Below are 19,546 nucleotides of genomic sequence, written 5' to 3' on the forward strand. Positions count from 1 at the left end.
GTTTTATATCAATAACAGAACGTAACAAGCTTCATGAACTCCTAACAGTATTGATATTGTTGCAACTTAACTGCCCGTGAGCCGGCAGCTCAACACCCCAAATGTCATTCGGAAGATGGTTGAAATTTTTGTTCATCGAACTTTTATTTTCTTCCGAAATTTATCACTTAAATATTTACATTCATCTTGACTTCTTTAAAAAAAATTGTGTAATGCCTATGGTGCGCATCTCGATTTAAATTTGGTTTTTGGCTGAAATTAATTGATTTACTTAATTCGTTTAGATGCACTCAAGTAAGGTTATTCTGGAGTTCAATTCCATACCGCTTGAAAATTCATCGCGTACGAGGCTCTCTTTTCTGCTCCTCAAGAAGAAAATACTTCAATTTGAAACTAGAGATCTTCGTCCAAACAATTGGGGTATTCATGCGCGGAACATTTTTTGGTTCCGCATCAAAAGTTTATTTCGCCTTCTATTGGAAGACTGGCCACAAAAAAAAATGTAATGACATAGAATGACCTATGAGAATTATTGACCTGTACACAAGGTGCAGGTAACTCAGCTCCGAATAATATATACTATACCATTGTAGACAATAGTTTTCTTTAGAAATAAACATCTCTTCAGTGAAGCGAGTTGTCGTTTCATCCTGGTTAAAATTTAAATTGTTCAAGCATTTTGTGCTTGAATGATTAAATGGGATTTTATTTGTGTCATTTTTCCGGAAATGTATCATAATTTTTTTAGAAACTATTGCATCGTTTTGCATTAATTCTAGGTTATTCAAAACCTTCCAAATAAGGACCGTCAGAACGAATCCTTTCCGAACTTTTAAGTTCAGAAAACATGGAAACTTAATTAAAAAAAATTTCTGGACTCACAAAAATTTCTTTGTCAATCATTGTATAACAAATGACGGTGATAGCTGCGTCTTTATTTATATTCATGTGATGACGGCAACGTTATCGGCAAACACTTCAGCTTGACGTCGGTCAACATCTCGACGCTATCATCGCTGACTCAAGAATGCTACGTTAACACGGACGTGGCTTACGTCCTGACGTGACTGCGCTTGGTCGTCTGTAATTTGGCGAGTTCAAGTGACAATCAACAGTTAATGAGTTCTAAGTATGATGAAATGTGTTTATTTTGATGAACAAGTTTTACAGGGTATTTCCCTTTCTCCGTAATTCTCTTCTTTAATTTGACGTCTTTAGACTTAAGGGTAAAAATACGTTCGGCGGATGGCTTTAATAATCTTCAGCAGCTAGCAGATGAACATAGAATATTTTACTCTTTATGAGCCAAATTTTCTGTGGTTTTCTCTCGTGGTTATATGGTTAAACAAATCATGGTTAGCTCATTCTTCAGTTTCACACTAAATATTTGCGAACAGGATGTTGTATGTGAGTAGGTAATGAAGTGGCTCCCTTGCAATTTTTCATTACATTTATTCGTTAAAATTGTTAAAGCTATCTTGCTCGATCGTGTGTGTTGTACTACGTCTAAAAACCACACGTTTACACGAGTGACCTTCAGGAATTGAGTACATTGAAGACATTCATGATCATCCAGCCTATGAATTAGTAAATTCCATCAAATCTATTGCACTATTAATCCATGCCGCACTGATTCAGGATTTTTTTGCGCAACGCCTCATTTTTTTTACTTCCTGGCTGCTCGCTGAGTTTGTTTAGTGTACACGGGAGGCTAAAGCAGGCCAGCGACGCATGGAAAGTTGTGGAGTAATGGTGATCTTGTGTAGCGCCTGTGCCTCGGAATACGGCACACAGATCAAGCCATTAAACAAACAATCTCACAGCTCGACTTGTGGGCAGTAGTGTGTGTTTTCGGCTCTGTGCATACATTAGCTTGACTGAGTCATTACAGCTTTAGGCCTAGAATCTCTGGCAACTGGCTTTCACATTGGGGAAAGGCGAAAAAGTTTTTACACTGGTTCCCGCTGAATATTTGGGGCTAGTATCGTTAGCGCCTGGACAAATGTGAAATGACCTTGCTTTTAGAAACCTTCTGCTCGATTATAATCAATAATTTTTTGGTTGGTTTTTATAAAGTAGAAACTAAAAAACCGCACGATTTTTTAAAGATTATATCTGATATATTTAAGCCGTGTGTAAGTTCGCTTCTTTATGTATTGTGCATAACAGTATAGATATTGGGACATAATAAATAGCGGCAAACATGTTCGATATTGGGACGCATTAGATACCGAAATGAATTTTAAATGTTAGAATCGGACCGCTACATTTGATGAAGACTTTCATGTGTTGAAGACTTCATGCATAATAAAGGCGACTTCGTCTATAAAAGCTGGCGGAGGCAAAGATTATTCAGTCCTGCCGGCGTCGATTTCATTTGTCACTGACGTTTTCTTGTTAGAAAACGCTTGAATTGTCTTTTATCATTAGAGAATTGTTGCCACGGTTTAAGGCAAATTTGGTTTCCATCGAACAGTATTATTGAAAACTGGGATATGGATTAAATCTTACACTGTCCCTTCCACATAAGTGGCGTACTCCTTATTGTTTGGTGAATTCTAATTACACAAATGTAGTAATGCAGTTAGCCGTGATTTATTTATGATATTCAACCATGCATTTGATTGATATGCCGCATAGTGTTTTAAGCAATCAATTACATCTCATTTATCAGCTTCGTTTCTATCAACTAACTCAGATATTGCAGAGCTCTGGTTGGTATACGGATATTTTTATATAAAAGTATAATCAGAAATAGATAAATGAAAATAACGCAGAGTTGAGCAATAGTTTCACGTATCTATTATTGTCATTGAAAATATAATTAATTGTATTATCTACATCAGCGGTCTCGTAGTTAACGGTTGAGCATAGCCAACTTTAAGTGCATGTGATACCTTCAAAGGGTACCCACACAGTGAAAGCAGGTTTGCCCGTGTGGGCAACCTGCTCCAACCTGCCACAAGAATGAACATAGGATAATAATGTAAGTGTTCACAGTGAAAACCTGTACGAATAGGCTTCTGTATGCTATGGTTTCAACCTGCCACAAGAATGAACATAGGATAATAATGTAAGTGTTCACAGTGAAAACCTGTAAGAATAGCCCAGCGCCAGGCCTATTTATTTCAATTTCAGGCGCCGGCCGAAGCAGGTAACCAGCACGCTGGCAACCTGCTTTCACTGTGTGGGTACCCATACATACTTGGCATTTGTGTGTTCTAAGAATTAAACTTAGCATCTAACCTGCAATCGCCGTAGCTTGGATAGCACAAAACTTAGAGCATAATATTTTCGAGATTCGCGACAAAATTAAATGGTTCAAGTATTGGCTGATCTACACCAGCGAATTCTGGCTGGCATTGTGCGAAACGATGTAGAGCAACTGTTACATGGAGTTGAATGTATGAACTTTTGGTGGCTGTTAAACGCGGCTATTTGAACAAGGAGAAATGTATAAGAGCGAAGTCGCTCTCCTCAGTGTCCTATGTAATGTATAATATTTAGTTCGAGTTTGATTGAAGACCAGAGGACGAGTTCTTGATGCTTTTTTTTGTTAGTTTTTCAACATGCCTAACAATATTTTTCGTTGACATTGATGGATCGAAAATTTGTACAACATGAATTCAACATTCAAATGCTTTCCCAGTGGGCTTTTTAGAATTTGGATCAAGGCACTTTGAAATTTACCTTAACTTTGATGTTTTTCCAGCCTGACTCACTGGTGTAAAAATAAGGCAAGTTTACGCCGCGTGTCGCTGTCTGCCTTTGAAACATTTACCCGCATATTTTGGTGTACCATGTTTGCAAAAAATACGCCAAGTAAACTTGATATTTCTATTAAATATTTTGAAGATTCGTGACGCGGAGAATTTAAACCTGATCCCTTTCTCGTGCAGCATGCAAGTGCAATCTACACGCGCGGACATGCCGCTTCAACATGGAGCTGTACAAGCTGTCGGGCCGGGTGAGTGGCGGCGTGTGTCTGAGGTGCCGCCACAACACTGCAGGCCGACACTGTCACTACTGCAAGGAGGGCTTCTACCGCAACCACAACAAGCCTATCACACACCGAAAAGCCTGCCGTCGTGAGTACTACTTTTTTCACGCTTTGAAACTTTTGAAAAAGTTTTCGTGTTTTTCGTGTTTGAAACTTTTCATTGTTCGGGGTTTCATAAATCATTCGTATTTCGAGTCCTTAGGTTCGTCACTACAGGGTCCGCCATATTTATGGCAACGGATGTTTGCTATATAAAAATAAATTGGTTTCTAGGAGACTTTTCTTTTATAATGAAGCTTAATATCATCTATTAATTCATCTATTTTATATTGCAGATGTCTAAGGTGTCTAAATTTACTATTACTTATGGCAGTAGATAGAAATGCAATTGTAACCCTTCATGAAAAGGGCGAGAGTAATTCAGTCATTGCAAAAAAGCTCCAAATTCGTCGTGAACTGTGTGGAAGGTGGTAAAAGTATTTGAGGATGGCACGCTGCCCAACTTGATGTTCAGTGACGAGAAAAAAAATGACATTGAACAAAGCGTTAACCGCCAAAATGACAGAGTTTGAAGTCGGGATGGATCTGTGGCAACCAGAACAGCAACACTACGTCAAAATCCCCTGTCCGTGATGGTTTGGGCCGCGGTAACCGCCACTGGGAGGTCCCCACTCGTTTTTGTCCCCTCAGGAGTGAAATTTAACAGTCAGCGAAACATTTCGGACATCTTGGAAGCTGTGTTGTTACCTTGGGCCCGTAAACACTTCAACGGCTCACCATGGAGTTTTCAACAAGACTCTGCCCATCACATGGCTCAAACACGACCCAAAACTGGATTCAGGGTCACATCCCAGCTTTCATTTGCAAAAATGAATGGCCCTCATGAAGCCCTGATTTGAATCCTCTCGACTCTTCTGTGTGGGCTATTTTAGAGAGTAGGGTCTGCAGAACACCTCATGATTCTTTGGATAATTTGAAGTCTAAATTGACACGAGAAAGGGACCTTATCCCTCAAGAAATGCTGCGTGTCTCCTGTGAAGCTTTCCCGCGTAGATTGGAGGCCGTCAGTAAAAATAAGGGTGGTCATATTGAATAAATATGTCTGAGAATTGTTTAGGTAATTCTTGGCTACTAGCACATCCAATCAAAAAAGTATGCACCTGTTTGTTTCAGTGAGAAATAACAAAAAACATGCGTTGCCATAGATATGGCGGACCCTGAAGTGGTGATTAACATATAAGCGGGGTGAGCTCATCACTCAAAATCCTTGAAAGATCAAAAAACGTTTTATAAATTACTTTCGTACGCTTTTCAGCTCTTTTCTAATTTCCAGTAGGATTCAATTTTTTTTAAATTAGGACTCCTCCTTGTATTTCCGTGGTTAAAAAGTACATATTCGTCCTCTTGTTGTTCCACCACCGGAAAACTCGTAACAAGTTTACAATATTTCAGGCTTCCGTTTTTCTTGGTATTTATATTTGATAATATTCTCCCGTTAGTTACTTGGTATTTTTAGCCCGAACTGCAGCACCATTTCTGACCAAACCTCGCACGTGTTATACTCGTATACATAATGCGGGTGGAAACCTCCACGCGGAGAGTCTCGAAAGAGTTTGAGGACATGATGCTGTCCTTTGGGGAGGGGGGCCACGAACTGGCCAAACTCTAGACCTCATGGTTTCCTTCATAAGTCTCTTTTTCTGGAAGAAACAACAACGATGTGAAAGGTTCGGTAGAGGAGCAAGTGGTTCAGGTTGGCAGACAGGGAATGAACTACTGATTCAGTATGAATCTAATCTATTGAAGTGACTTGAGCAATCCTGCGGCTAACCTCAAAGCAGAATTCTGAATAGCGTGTAGGCTTGCGAAGACTGCAATGTGCCAGATGTAGGTCGCGTAGTTTAGGGTTGAGCGCGTGGTGGTCCTGTAGGTAACAATGATTTTCTTTAAGAAGTTCCAGTTGCTGCTGGTCATGACTTTTAGGATCCGCATGGTGCCTGTCGCATTTGTGGCAGTTGGCTCGACGTAAAGGGAGAACGAGTAGTGGGTATCCTGATTGACTCGTAGGATTTTGTCCAGTGGTATGAGTACGTTGTAGTTCATAGCATAAATATGCGTACGTGAGTGATGAGTGTCGTGGGTAAAGTATGATGGAGGATTTGCCGAGGGCTACGGTCAATTTATTGGTGGCAGACCCATCGGGGACGTTCGAGAAGAAAACGCAAGGTATGCCTCCATGTAGGGTCGTGCTTCGTCGAGGAAATAAAGATGGTGAGGTCATCTCTTCGAGGCGATGTAACAAACCGTTAATAAAGAATCGGTTATTAAGAAGGTGAAGAGCGCAATGGATCCTCGTCTAACATTTTTAAGATATTGACTCTGAGTAATATTTAATAATTCATGTGTAGGCTCTTACCAGACGATATTTTTAAAGGACCACAAAAATACATTATCCTATGTGCACTGGTAGACCAGTTTTTTAGGGTGACTGATGGAAGAAAAAGGAGGGGAGGCGAAGTCACATGTAGGCTCGTTTTGCTGATAACATCGAAAATAGTGTGCGGCGCCAAGTTCTCACCATGTTCTGCAATCAATCAATTGAAATCACTGATTTAAAATATCAGCAAAATACCGCGTATTTTGAAGATGTGAACGAAATTTCTGCAATTGCGTGATTATCAAAGTTCCGATAACATGAAAATACTTGAACATAGAAACTTTTAACATTCTGGAAATGAAAGCGTAATGTATTAGTAGAATTGGCTATGACATTACCATAGAAAAGTGACGCTGCATAACAATGAATTGCTTTGTAATAAATTGTCCACTGTACCTCAACCCATGACCGCGATAACAGCGACAACGTGCTGCTCCAGGACAATAATATATAAGGACAGTAATATAATCTCCAGGACAGTAATAGACAAAAGCCTTCCATCTCATTTCATGAAACAGATTACGTTCTATTTTGTAACACCGAAGATAAATCAAATTCTACTGTAGTATAAATTTTTGAATATAACTTCAAAAACATAATTTCCTTCATAAAAAATTTCCAAATTTTGACATACGTAGCAAAAACGAGATTAATGTTGCAATGTTCATGTAGAACCCATTATTAAAAGAGATAAACGGAATTTAATTCTAGCACTCCAGCACGCCAGCAACAATTTCAGTTGACATGAGATTTTTCTTTAATTTACATACATCTTTTAGGTTGCTGAAAAAGGTTAGTAGAATTTCAAATGCATGACGTCGAAAAAAGCATAAGCTCCCTCGAATTAAATTAGCAGAGGGAAATTTTTAACATAGGCTAGGCCTACAAGGATTGAACACAAATTCTTTATTTTTTTCACTGCTGAATGCTACTCGGGTATAAGATTCTGTCGCAGAGGCTGCAAGTGGCGTGACCTGTCGTTCCGGTCGTAATTAATTCCTGTGAGCAGCGAGCGTTGCTTGGACCCGTCGCTTTCATTTGGAGTCTAATTAGACGCGACGCCAGGGAAGGAAAAGTTCGCTGCAATGAGACGCATCGTTCATGTTCTCCTGGAGCGCAGCCAAACCGTAATTCTGCGATCTGCGCGTATATTGGAAACAGTTCATGTGAACTGGATATAGGCGAATGTTGTTGATTTTTTCCCTTTTTCAATTATTTCCTTTTTTCAATTATTTTCCTTTTTCAGTAATTCCTAGTAAAGACTTTTCAAATTCTTTTATGTGCACCACAAGAAGTAGAATTTGATTTTATCAGTAGCGCCCTCGTGTCAGTAGATTTTTTAATGTGTCGGTTGGACAGGCTCGTAGCGCCCAGAATGTGCAAGGAGGATGAACTGAACGCTATATATTAGACTGCCCAAAGTTACGCTTCACGGCAGCTAGTCTCTAATTGGCCTGAGCAATATCTGTCGTTGAGCTCCATAGGTATGAGCCCTTGTGACTGATGCATTCTGTTTGACCTGGCATCAGTTACTTTTTGAGTCAGAAGCATAGTATAGAAATTCTTATTTTCTCGTCTTTCTGTCTCGTGACGAGGCCGTTGTGTTTTTTTAACATCGAATTAAAAGATTTTCCGTTCTTTCGCTACCTTTCCCCCAAACTTAGTTGTTTCAATTGACATTCAGTGCATAAGAAATGCTGACCTTTACATGGAGACTACGGACTCTACTTTTTTCTTCTATATTATATTATAGTGCCTTAGAGGCATAAAATAATTCCTGAGGCTGAGTTTGACTGTATAAATAAAATTACTTACTGATTTATAATAACTAATTTACTAATTTAGTACATAGTTTTGGGTCAGAACGCTCACATCTCGAGGTGCTCTATTCCGCAGAAAATTGGAAGCGGCTAAGTCATTCTGAAACAACCATAAATGCGTGAGAGTTTTACTGAGCACTCACTGGCTCTCATTAAGCGCGTCAAATCCCATTCTCCGATCCTTGAAACTTTCCCTCAAACTTTCAAGAAGGGATAAAGTGGTTTAAGAAAGATCCTCGTCTAAATTGCTTTAGAAACTTCATTGCAAACATGGGCCAAGGAAAACTGTAGGTTGGCTCTAAGATTAAATTAAGTGTCGCTAGACGACGTCGTTGGTTGCAGACAATAATGCGTGTTGCCCTTATTATTTCAGTCGATTCGGTCATAGAAGGAATCATATTAACTGATATTTAATTTTTAATTTATCATAATTATGTGTCTGGTAAGCGAAGAAAGTCTAATTTGTGTTCTCGTGCAACATTAGAATACGATTGCTGAAATAACATCGAACGAGTCCTGTCTACTTTCCTTGTTTCCCCTCATTTATCATCTCTTTTGGATCAAAAAGTGCATCAAGTTCAGCTTATGTTACATGCCAATGAGTAAAAATAAAATGTTCGATCTTCAATTAATTACTTCTAACTCGCCGAAAATATTTCACTGCTGCAGTGAGGAAATAAACCATGTACTTAGAATTGAACGAAGCTGAAGCTTACGTTTAGCTTACTTTAAATAATAGCTTAACGTAAATATTTGAGTTTTGTAACGCGCCTCGCTGTTAATCAAATTATGTGCGTAACAACAAGCGCTTCTATAGCGAATATGCTGCAGAGTCTGAAGCATACCTTAAATTTTGTTAGTGTCATTAAGCACAATATCTTTCTGACGAATCCGAAGAATTTTGAGATACTGGAATTCTAAAAATAAATACTGAAAACTTTTAAGTTAAATATGTTTTTATAGTTCGTAGCCAGAGGAAATCTTCAGTATTCATTTTGTGGTACTAGTCCCCTAACTTTTGTCTTCTTCAATTATTTTATCGGCTTAGGCTTATTGTTAATAAGCCTGTAATAATATTTATTGCAGGCTTATTAACATTACGAGGGCTTCCTCTGAGCTGCTGACTTCTATTTTAAACCAAAGTTTTTAAAACCGGGAACGAACGAATTTCTCTCATTTTTACTGTGCTTCTGAACGATCCCGGAGATTCCCTCGTGAATGAAGAGCGAGTTCATTATTGATTACCTATCATTCAATAATTTCTGTCCGGCCATCATTTTGACGATTAGTCCATCTGTAGATACTCTCAACTTGTGTCGTATGAAGTCATATCGTTCTCAAATATCTAATTCGAAATAAATAACCAATTCAGGCAAGTAGGTGGTAGTTCAAAATCTTTGGCTTTACCCACAATTCCTGCTAACCATTCTGTTCACGGAATTCTTTGGCACGAACAATTTAGCCTTTTTCCCAGCTCGGTATTTTTTAGTCTCCAGAGCTCCGACAAAAATTGTTAACATTTCGCGTTTGGCCAGCGTCAGGTTTCCGCAGCGACACGCTATTCGCTTTCAGCCTTCTTCTTTCTGGTGGTCCTTAACTTTTGATGCAAGTTCTAATGTTCAAAATTCCTGCCTATTGCTTGAGCGAACTTCTACATTGAAAATTCGGTCTTCTTTTTCGGCCTGAGTCAAACTTGGTTTTCTTGAGAAATTCTGAATATTAAAAAAATACCGTTGTTTGTGCCCGTGTTCTTTACTGCATGATTGATGATTGCAAATTATTGGTTGATTTACAGCTACGGTACATTTGCTAGGGTCATGCAATGTCATTAATTTAGTTGAAAAGTGAAGATAGGGAAATCTTTCTTCGTGATTGCTGTAGTCTTGAATTGTGGTAGCCTATAGCATTTTTTTCAATTTGAAATACATGTCTCATCGTTATTTTGAGAAATAAAGTCATTTTATTCATATAATTATTTTTAATTTATTTTTTCTTGAATGGTCTGCTGCCGGCATGTAACTTTCCTTTATTTGACGTTGGTTGCTCTGTAAAAAGCGGTAAAGCTAAAACTCTACAGATTCATTTCTTAATTACTTTCAATGCATTATCGAATGGCTTTCTCGAAGGCGAGCGTCGATCGATATCGAAATTTTGTAGAGTTGATTAACTAGATATTTTCGCCAGCCCATTAAGAAAGCTGGAACCTTTACGAACTTGAATTTTAACTTTTGAGCGATTTAAATCGATTGCCAAACTATATAACTAAATTAGTAGTAAAAATGTATTGAGCTTCAATGTATTTGAGTAATCACATAAATTTATTTCAAATTAATGGAAATGAATGGAGAAATTTGTAATTAAATAATTTTCGATTATGCACATCGGACAATTTCACTAAGCAGGTACTTGCAGTTAACGTTCGCTATAAAGTTTGCATGTAACCAGCTATGATTTATTTATTGAAGAAAACACTAAGTGCTCGAGAAAAAATATCGGGCATGTGACCGTTTTGATGAAGCGGAACTTTCATGTGGAAGCGTAAAGTAAAGAATGTCTATTAAACTTATAAAATGTTACAAATTAAATTAAAGATAATGGCACAGATACTTGACTAAAATGAGAGGAAAACTAAATTATATTTACTGGCATTCGTTATAAAATATTCTGTGTTTTATGACTCATTCGTTACATAAAAATATTGAAATTGATTGTCTTTTTCAAAGAATTACGTATTCATGAAAATAGGTATATATATATATGACTCTTCCATGACAGTGTATCGTCCTTGTATTTATAAATAAGTTTGAGTAATTTGTTAAAACTTGATCCTATATACCTACTCCCAACTCGAGCAAAGCTCACTCAGCTACTCGAAATTTTTGCCGCTCCCATCCGAGTCATCGGAGGCGAATGAAGAATCAAAGCAATTTAGCTTTCCCGCATCGCCTTTTCGAAATCTCATTATTTGATAGTCCTAAACTTATTGCTGCATAGAGAAGCTACTGTTCACTCATAATACTTTCTTAATGGTGTTTCCTAGGCCATACTGGTATTTCTTAGGACATGCTGGAGTTTCTTAGATCTTAGGGTATACTTGGTGTTTCTTAGGTATTACTAAATATCCATCTTGTCCTGCAGCCTGCAACTGCCACCCTGTGGGAGCGGCAGGTCGCACCTGCAACCAAACCACCGGCCAGTGCACGTGCAAGGATGGAGTGACTGGACAGTCGTGCAACAGGTGTGCGGCTGGCTACATTAGCATCGCACCTACTGTCACTCTTTACAATGGTATTTTCTCTGGTGTTCAATGAAACTTGCTTATTGTATTTTGTTGCGCCACCAGTGCAAGATCACCAACAAGAGCACTACGACTGGATAGTGCAAATTGGCTTAATCAGATACGAATAGGAATGCCGTAAATTGCAGAACCATATAATATTTGTGCTGAATCTTATGGGGCCAGTAATCATCTAAGATATTTTCACTTCTCGAACTTCATTAATATAATTATTCTTTCACACCAACAAACCTCTTTTAATTGCATATTAACGAGTAAATATTCAAATAAAATAATTAGCGTTCATATTTCAGATCGTGAAAATAAACCAAAATTTACTATCATTGTGATAGATGGAATCAACATTAAAAATTAGGTAAATTTTCATATTGTGCGAAAATAATTACGTAGGGTTCATTCCGTATCTGTTAGGATGGACGGGTGTTTCCATTTACAATAACATTGGTTGGCCATCAATCATTTCGTTTAAATTAAGTCGACGGAAGATGTAAATCCTGTACCTGACTGAAATACACCAGCATATACCAACGGAGTAAATACCAGTATTACGCAGCCTATATACAAAGCACTTATAACCACAAAATCGATAATAAATTCAAGTTCTGAATATTACAGAAGCTTATCAGTCACTATGATTGAATCACCACTCACGCGTTAGGTAACGTCACATTGACAGTCTAGTTAGAACAAGATTTGAAAATTTTGAGATCACAATAATTAAATAGTTAATGTGAATAGGTTCAAAATTTACCCCAGGTCAACAGCGTAACAACAGGTCAACAGAACGCAGAACTGCGCAGTTAATGAGAAAATATTGTATGAATTTACATTTAACGCCAGTGGCTCTGCTTCACTCGAGTATCCTACCTCCAGCTTAATTAATGTCGGTAGACCATAGACTTAGCCGTGATGAAAAATATCTCGATTCAAATTATATCATTGCCGACTTTGCTTGACGACTAAGGTCTATAAAATCCTACAATCTCTCCTACAAAAAGCCAAAGATTTTGTTCCTCTGAAATAACAAATTAGGATTACATAATCGCTGCCGCACAAACTCGTTTTCACTCCACGACCATGCAGATCAAATTTGATCTCATATCATCATAAGACCAAGCTTACCTATAATTCAGTTATGTTTGATCTAACGACTTCGGGGGTTGGTTATCATTGATGCCGCACAGATCGTATTGATTTTCCTTCCAAATTTATTGATCCCGCAGATTCGGCCTGGAACTCTGTAAGACTTGTTAGTTGCTTTATCTTCTCAGATTATAGCATCAGCTTATTAAAGAAGTTCTACGAAATTAACCAAAAATGTAACTCAGTACTCACTGCAGTGAGTGACAGTCTGACAGAGAGCGCATTTTCTCGTCGACGAAAACTTAAGGTCACGGACGGACAGACAGACAGACGGACATGGCGAGCACAATAGTACATTTTTTCCATAAATGAGAAAATGCGCTAAAAATTGCACTATTGAACATAATCCGTTTTACCGCCCATTTCTAAATTAAAGAGCGTACCCGCGAATCATTAAATTAAAATATTGCTGCCATGTGCGCCAAATTACTTTCCTCCCCATAAAGTATCTTGGCTACAAACTTTTTTTCCGACCAGTCACGAAGCTGACTGATTGCAGGAGGTAGCGTGATCATTCTTCTCGTGTGTAGAGAATGATGCGTCATTTCCGAGACGGGAAAATCTCTAGAGAAATCTGCGGAGAGAGCCCTCCCTGAGTCAAGTACCTCGCCCCAGGCTCCTGCCTCCGCAAACACCACCTCTGATTAGATAGATTTTTGCTGGGAGTAGCGGTAATTTTTTTCTTCCTTCCAATAGACAAAATTCGGTATTGGGTTGTATATTTTACGTATATTTCACTCCTTGAAAGTTCCTGTTCTGTTCAAGATCAGGCTCTATAAGACGCTTTATGAAGATTTCTGTTGTCGTTCTTCAATAGTGAATACATTTAATTATGGAAAAAGGGCCGTTATATTCTTTGTTTAACCATGAGATAGAACGAAAAAGCGTGAACTATGGTTTCTTTCACGTTGCAACTGCTTTAGTTGTACTAACTTGATTGTTCTTTCAGTTGAGTTGTTTCAAAGTTGTTCTAAAATTTGTTGCAGGAAATGTTATAGTTATTAGTTAGATTGTCGTGTAATATTTTAACTAAAAATATAATCTATTTCCTTTTTCCATTGCCTTTTCAAGGAAAACACGTTTTGGAAGTTATTTTTTATCTGTCCTGGCATGAATCAATTATAAATATTATTTAATTTTATTATTTTATTCATATTATTATTAGGAAATTGTACATCGTAATCTGAGGGCATCGGAATGTTTCAGAAATTCCGGATGCGTCCCCAGCGTTGCCGAGCCCCGTGGACCCCAACTCCCAGCGCCCCCCGGGGTACGGGGTGCAGAGGTCCGCTCCCCCACACCCCGACCCCTCCACCTCCCACTACTCCCACAACGACGTCAACGCTCGCCACGCATACTCTTATGCTGGTAACTTAACTCTATGAGGTTTATCACTTTAATTAAAGTTCTTGAGGTTTTTCTTTTAATTTCGAGTTCAAGATCAAATTTAAAGGAGAGTGCAGCACTCGAGGGAGGAACTTTTAGCAAAATATGTGAGAGTGGAAGCATGTGTTAATATTAAAAAATGTGAAACGGAGAAACGAAAACGAATGAACGCCGTGATATTCGTTATGGGTGTAAAGAAAGTCAATTAGTCGCGCTTCGTAGTTTATTTTTCATCATATATTTTATATTGATTGAAGAATAAGTCCTCCTATATGGCTCAGCTTTCGTGAAAATATTCCCCTTGCAACATGTTTCAGCATTCTTTGTTTGCAAGGATATTTTCCGTACGGTTTAACAATCATGGCTTCAAATATTGTCCGTTGCAGGAGACCAAGCTGGCTGTGGGAAATGCAAAGTTGGTCGCAGGAGAATCACCGTACAAAAATACTGCCGTCGCGACTATGGTATGCCCAAGATCACGGTCAGGAATGTCATACATATATACTGCCTTTTTATCTATATACTGAACATTTATAAAGTCAGTATTCGTGTAGTATGACAGAAGCTGCATTAACTTCAATATTTTTTGTTTGTAACTTTAGTTAGTGTTAGTTAGTTAGTGTAACCTTAGTTTGTAACGCCGTCACTTAACTCGAAATAGTTAACCAGTAAACTTGAATGGTCGCATGCACGACATGAGATGTTGTGTGTGGTGTGCAGCCGATAGAAGCTGTATTAACTTTAATATTTTTTGTTTATAACCTGAAATAGTTACTCAGTAAAAACTTGAATGGTCGCACGCACGACATGAGACGTTGTGTGCGGTGTGCAGCGGTGCTGGGCTACGTCACCAACAGCGAGGTTGGTCCGGAGTACACGCGCTTTGATCTTCAGATCCGCAACGTGTTTAAGCGGACACGCAGCGTCCGCGTGCGCCGCGGCGTCGAGCAGCTCTGGGTGAAGAATGCCGACCTCGCCTGCAAGTGTCCTAAGCTCAAGATCGGCAGGTTTGCAAGTGTTTCGCTGTGAATTTCAGAAATGTAATCATAAACAATGCGTGTTTAGATCAAATCATTTAAAATGCAACTATAAATCACTTCAACAGAGCAGATAATTTCAGGAATTTAATCATAAACATTGCGTATTTAGATCAAATCATTTAAAATGCAGCTATAAATCACTTCTTGCTGCATTTTTTCCATATACTATTTTGGGCATTTCTTTAGTTTTTATCACATTTTTCTAGAATTGGTGTAACTTGCGGTTTTAGAACAGAAAACTTGTTTTGTAGTAATCATTAAAACCATGGTATTTAATGAATTTACGGCTACGTTTTCATACATTCTGTCATATGACCGCAATTTGGTTCAGTATTATGTTCAAGGTTTATGACCGTGATCATACCACAATGACCGTGTGTGTGCAGTGAGTACCTGATCCTGGGCAAGCAAAGCGACCACAATTTGGTACAGTATCATGTTCGATGTTTATGACCGTGACCATACCACATTGACCATGTATGTGCAGTGAGTACCTGATCCTGGGCAAGCAAAGCGACCACAATTTGGTACAGTATCATGTTCGATGTTTATGACCGTGACCATACCACATTGACCATGTATGTGCAGTGAGTACCTGATCCTGGGCAAGCAAAGCGGGCGAGCCCCGAGACCGGGCCTGGTGGTGAACCAGCGCAGCATTGTGCTGGAGTGGCGCAACTCGTGGACTCTGCGCATGCGCCGTCTTGACAAGAAAGCATCGCAAGCCAAATGCCGTGACAGGTACTGAACAAACCCTGGCATAAAACAAACCTTAATCTCTATCATCTTTTAGCTCAGTATCTGTAATTGAGACCGACAGCCAAATGCCGTGACAGGTACTGAACAAACCCTGGCATAAAACAACCTTAATCTCTATCATCTTTTAGCTCAGTATCTGTAATTGAGACCGGCAACGCTGATTTTCATCGCGCGATTATGCATTCGAACGTTTTTGACGTCGGTCGCTACCAAAAGCATATTAATTATCACTAAGAAGACAAGTGGTCTTTATTCTCGCTCTTTAATTAGTCTTAATTCACACCATTTTAAATGTGCTATTTTTTCTCTCATTCGAGTACAAATTCTATTTTTGGAGAATGTATGATAAAAAATTTCCACCGGTTGCGACGATCAGCAAATTTTAATAATATTGGACATATTGTTAAGACAAAATATAAAGATATCTTTGTGAAAATAATATATTGAGCTCTCAGTCAATTTTTTTTTTTAGCAGGGACGATCGCCGGTAGTCACTGAGGTGTCAGACCAAAAAAAGTGGCATCATTGTTGGCCGATCATTCTGCAGTTTCTCATTCGAGGAAGGGCATTTACCTCAGAGAAAAGGGAAGTATTTTCTTCGATGAAACTGCAGTAGTTCGTTAGCCTTTTGACCGTTAATATCAATAATAATTTGAGTAATAGATTGATAAGTCGAGCAAAACTGTTCAAAAACTTCCAAAACGCATACAAAATTAATCGCACCAAGCTATGTCACGACGCTCCCCTGCAAAATGTAATGTATCCTCTTTCTGCCCTACAAGCCGTACAACGAATGGTTATACGGCTCAGTGACGGGTAAACAGTTATTAGGAGCGAAGCAAGCTCATGTATCTCGTTGAAATATGGCTGGCATGACGCGGTACGCTGTTTGGAAATTTCTTTAACTGAACAGAAAATAAATCTTGACATTCTAGTGCCCGGCCATCAAGATCGACAATGAACTTTATAGTGGAAGAATTCGTTACCGAGCATCAGAGTTTCTTCGCGTATGTATGTGGGACCTTATGCCAAATGAAGAGCTAAAAACTTTCGACGTTGTAGTAAGACGCGTCTTCCCTTTGTCGTCTTTGCAAGCCTGGTGCGTCAATTCAAGCACCGTGTTTCGAAATTACTTCAGCATTCCCATTGCTAACATTTATACATTTGTTAATAAAATCAGTTGATCGTTAATTAGTAACCCTGGTTATTCAGGCATTGCAAAAGAATTGACGGTCAATACCTTCAAATGACCACTTTAAAGAGCCTAAAAAGTAAAAGTTTGCTCGGTTTGTTCAATATTCGTATTCATTCATGACGTGATTAAATTTTATTATACGAAATAAGAAATGAAGGCCATTCCATAGCCTTGTTTTCTAAGGCCATATAAGGAAGTATTTGACTTCAAAATCTCCTATGAGGCTCCGAATCTCCTACATATCTCCTACGAGGCTCCACAGGCCGCCTTCTAAAAAGTTTTCAACTTACGTTTATTGTATAAAATCTTGTCGTAACCAATGTACGTGTTCTTGATCATTTAGATGGTGTAAATATTTTTTCTTTAATGCTGATTTTTTAACCTGCCTCGCTTATTAGAGGCAATAACTTGATGTTGTGCAATCAACGTAGCTTTTATTGAAGTATATGTAACGTAGCATGCACTTCAGTAAAAATTATAATAATTTGTGTCGTCGCCTTCTATTTATGCGCATTGATTTTTCACTGTATTACTTTCATAAACACTCGAATTCTTGATCTAAAGATTTTGCTTAAATTAGCCCCGTTCTGTGAATGTCTCAAGCTGCCATAGCAATATCATATCCCATCGCATATGTCGGACTTGACCGCTAAACTCGTGCCATATTTGTGAATTCAAAACAGAAATGGTGGGAAAGTTACAGGACACGAAAACTAATTAATGATGTGTATATTGCACAAACAACCTTTAAAAGTACATGACTATTTTAGTTTACAGCCTTTTTATAGTTCTTTGTTAGTTTTGCCGTATTCTACGGAACTATTCTACTTGTGATCCACTCATTATTCTGCAACGAAATGTATCGCACCACAGCTGACGATGTTAGTCCAGTAAAGATTGTTTCGATGTCCGCTGCTTTGCCGTGGCGCGTCACAACCGCTCGACACACGATGTCGGGCGTGGCTGAACTGCTCCTGCTCGGCTAATATCTTAGTAGTTAGTCTTATGGCTTTAATTGTACTATTTAAGTCGTCCAGTCAAAGATGTCCGTCGTCTTACATAATACTCCTGATAGTATTACAATACAATATAGCGTAGCTCTTGTACGCAAAACCCCTTTAGTAGAGAGCTTTGTAGAATAGTTGCGCATGTAAAGCTCTTAGTCCTGCACCCACCACGTTTCTCTTCAACGTAAGCAATATTAGAATCGAGTCGTAACAAATACTTGAGCTCTCCCTTACTTAATTGTAAATATCTGTTGGGTTAATATCCTTGAACTAGATGTGCAATGTTCGTTCAGTTCAATGCACTTAGAAGTTTCCTCTCATGAGCGCACCTGCGGCAAGCTTTAAATAACGAACTTTTATTAAGACTATTTACTCCAGATGATTGGAAGCAAGTTTGATAGTTGTACTCTGGCAATGAAGCAATTAAAACAAAAACTCCTGGACACAATAGTAACTTTGCACCACCAGGTAGCAAATCACCTAATCACATCTCAACTGACAGGTTCCACCATTAACTTAAAGTTGATCCTTTGAGAAACTGTTTTCTAACTATTCGGTGTCATCATACGGTGTTCGGAGCTTTGGGAGTGTAATGCACTTTAGCATGGGGAGTGTGATGCTCTCTAGCATTGGGAGTGTGATGCCGTCAATAATAATAATAATGAATAATAGCGGTTTCAGCGTTTAGTAGGTCGTAGGACTGTCGCCGATTCTTAACATCGCAGAACATTCACAGCATTTTGCGGTTTCGAACTTGCAACTCACTGCTACAATTCTGCTGTGCTTAACCGCCCGGCTTCCTTGCCGATTCTGACCAGAAACTGGCGCACAGAGCTGGGATCGAACCCGCACCTCTCTGCGCCAATCTCGGTACTCTGAACTGTAGCCACTGGGCCACCCGGCCCTGCCCATCGCACTAATCTAGCATCGAGTAGTGTTATGCATCCTATCATGAATGTACCGCATGGCTCATTTCACACCAGAACAGGTATTCATACATCAGAGTCTTTCGAGGTGTGCAGGTGCAGTCAACACTTCGTTCAGATCCCTAGTTTGATCGTAACGATGATCTGTAGGTCCCCCAAAATGTGGTTAGGGAACGTTCGTATGGTTGGGTGAATACCCCTAACCATACATGAATATATTTTGGGTCGTGAAAATATTTGGTTTATAATATACATTTCATAAAAGTGTTCCTCTTTTGAGACGAGATAACTTGGAAGCAATTAGCAGCTCATGCCACTCCCCACCCTCCAGGTCTCAAAGGCCCACCGTTACATTCAAGCAGCAGGTTCACTTAATGCGCTAATTATCAGCGTTTTGAAGATAAAAATATTATATTAGAAGCAATTAGTAATTCATATTAGCAGCTAATATGTAGTATTAGAGGTACGCGGTGAACCCATCTGACCTTCAGTTGATAATCAATCACAAATAGGTTTGGAACCGCTGGCTTAGATA

The 19,546-nt window shown here is 38.8% G+C and overlaps 1 protein-coding gene across 1 annotated transcript in view; it reads left to right on the top strand.

Annotated features, from left to right (window-relative positions):
- LOC108678227 (netrin-1-like) overlaps positions 1-17,450 on the top strand; it is a 33,488-nt gene extending 16,038 nt beyond the window's left edge. The window contains exons 2-8 of the mRNA XM_018166592.2: positions 3,900-4,088; positions 11,396-11,545; positions 13,905-14,066; positions 14,471-14,548; positions 14,917-15,091; positions 15,713-15,865; positions 16,356-17,450. Coding sequence (XP_018022081.1) covers positions 3,900-4,088; positions 11,396-11,545; positions 13,905-14,066; positions 14,471-14,548; positions 14,917-15,091; positions 15,713-15,865; positions 16,356-16,374 — 926 coding nt within the window. The 3' untranslated portion in view covers positions 16,375-17,450. The remainder of the gene's footprint in view (positions 1-3,899; positions 4,089-11,395; positions 11,546-13,904; positions 14,067-14,470; positions 14,549-14,916; positions 15,092-15,712; positions 15,866-16,355) is intronic.
- The last annotated feature ends 2,096 nt before the right edge of the window (positions 17,451-19,546 follow it).

This window comes from Hyalella azteca, unplaced genomic scaffold, assembly GCF_000764305.2.
Source record: "Hyalella azteca isolate HAZT.00-mixed unplaced genomic scaffold, Hazt_2.0.2 contig8861, whole genome shotgun sequence".
Lineage (NCBI taxonomy): Eukaryota > Metazoa > Arthropoda > Malacostraca > Amphipoda > Hyalellidae > Hyalella > Hyalella azteca.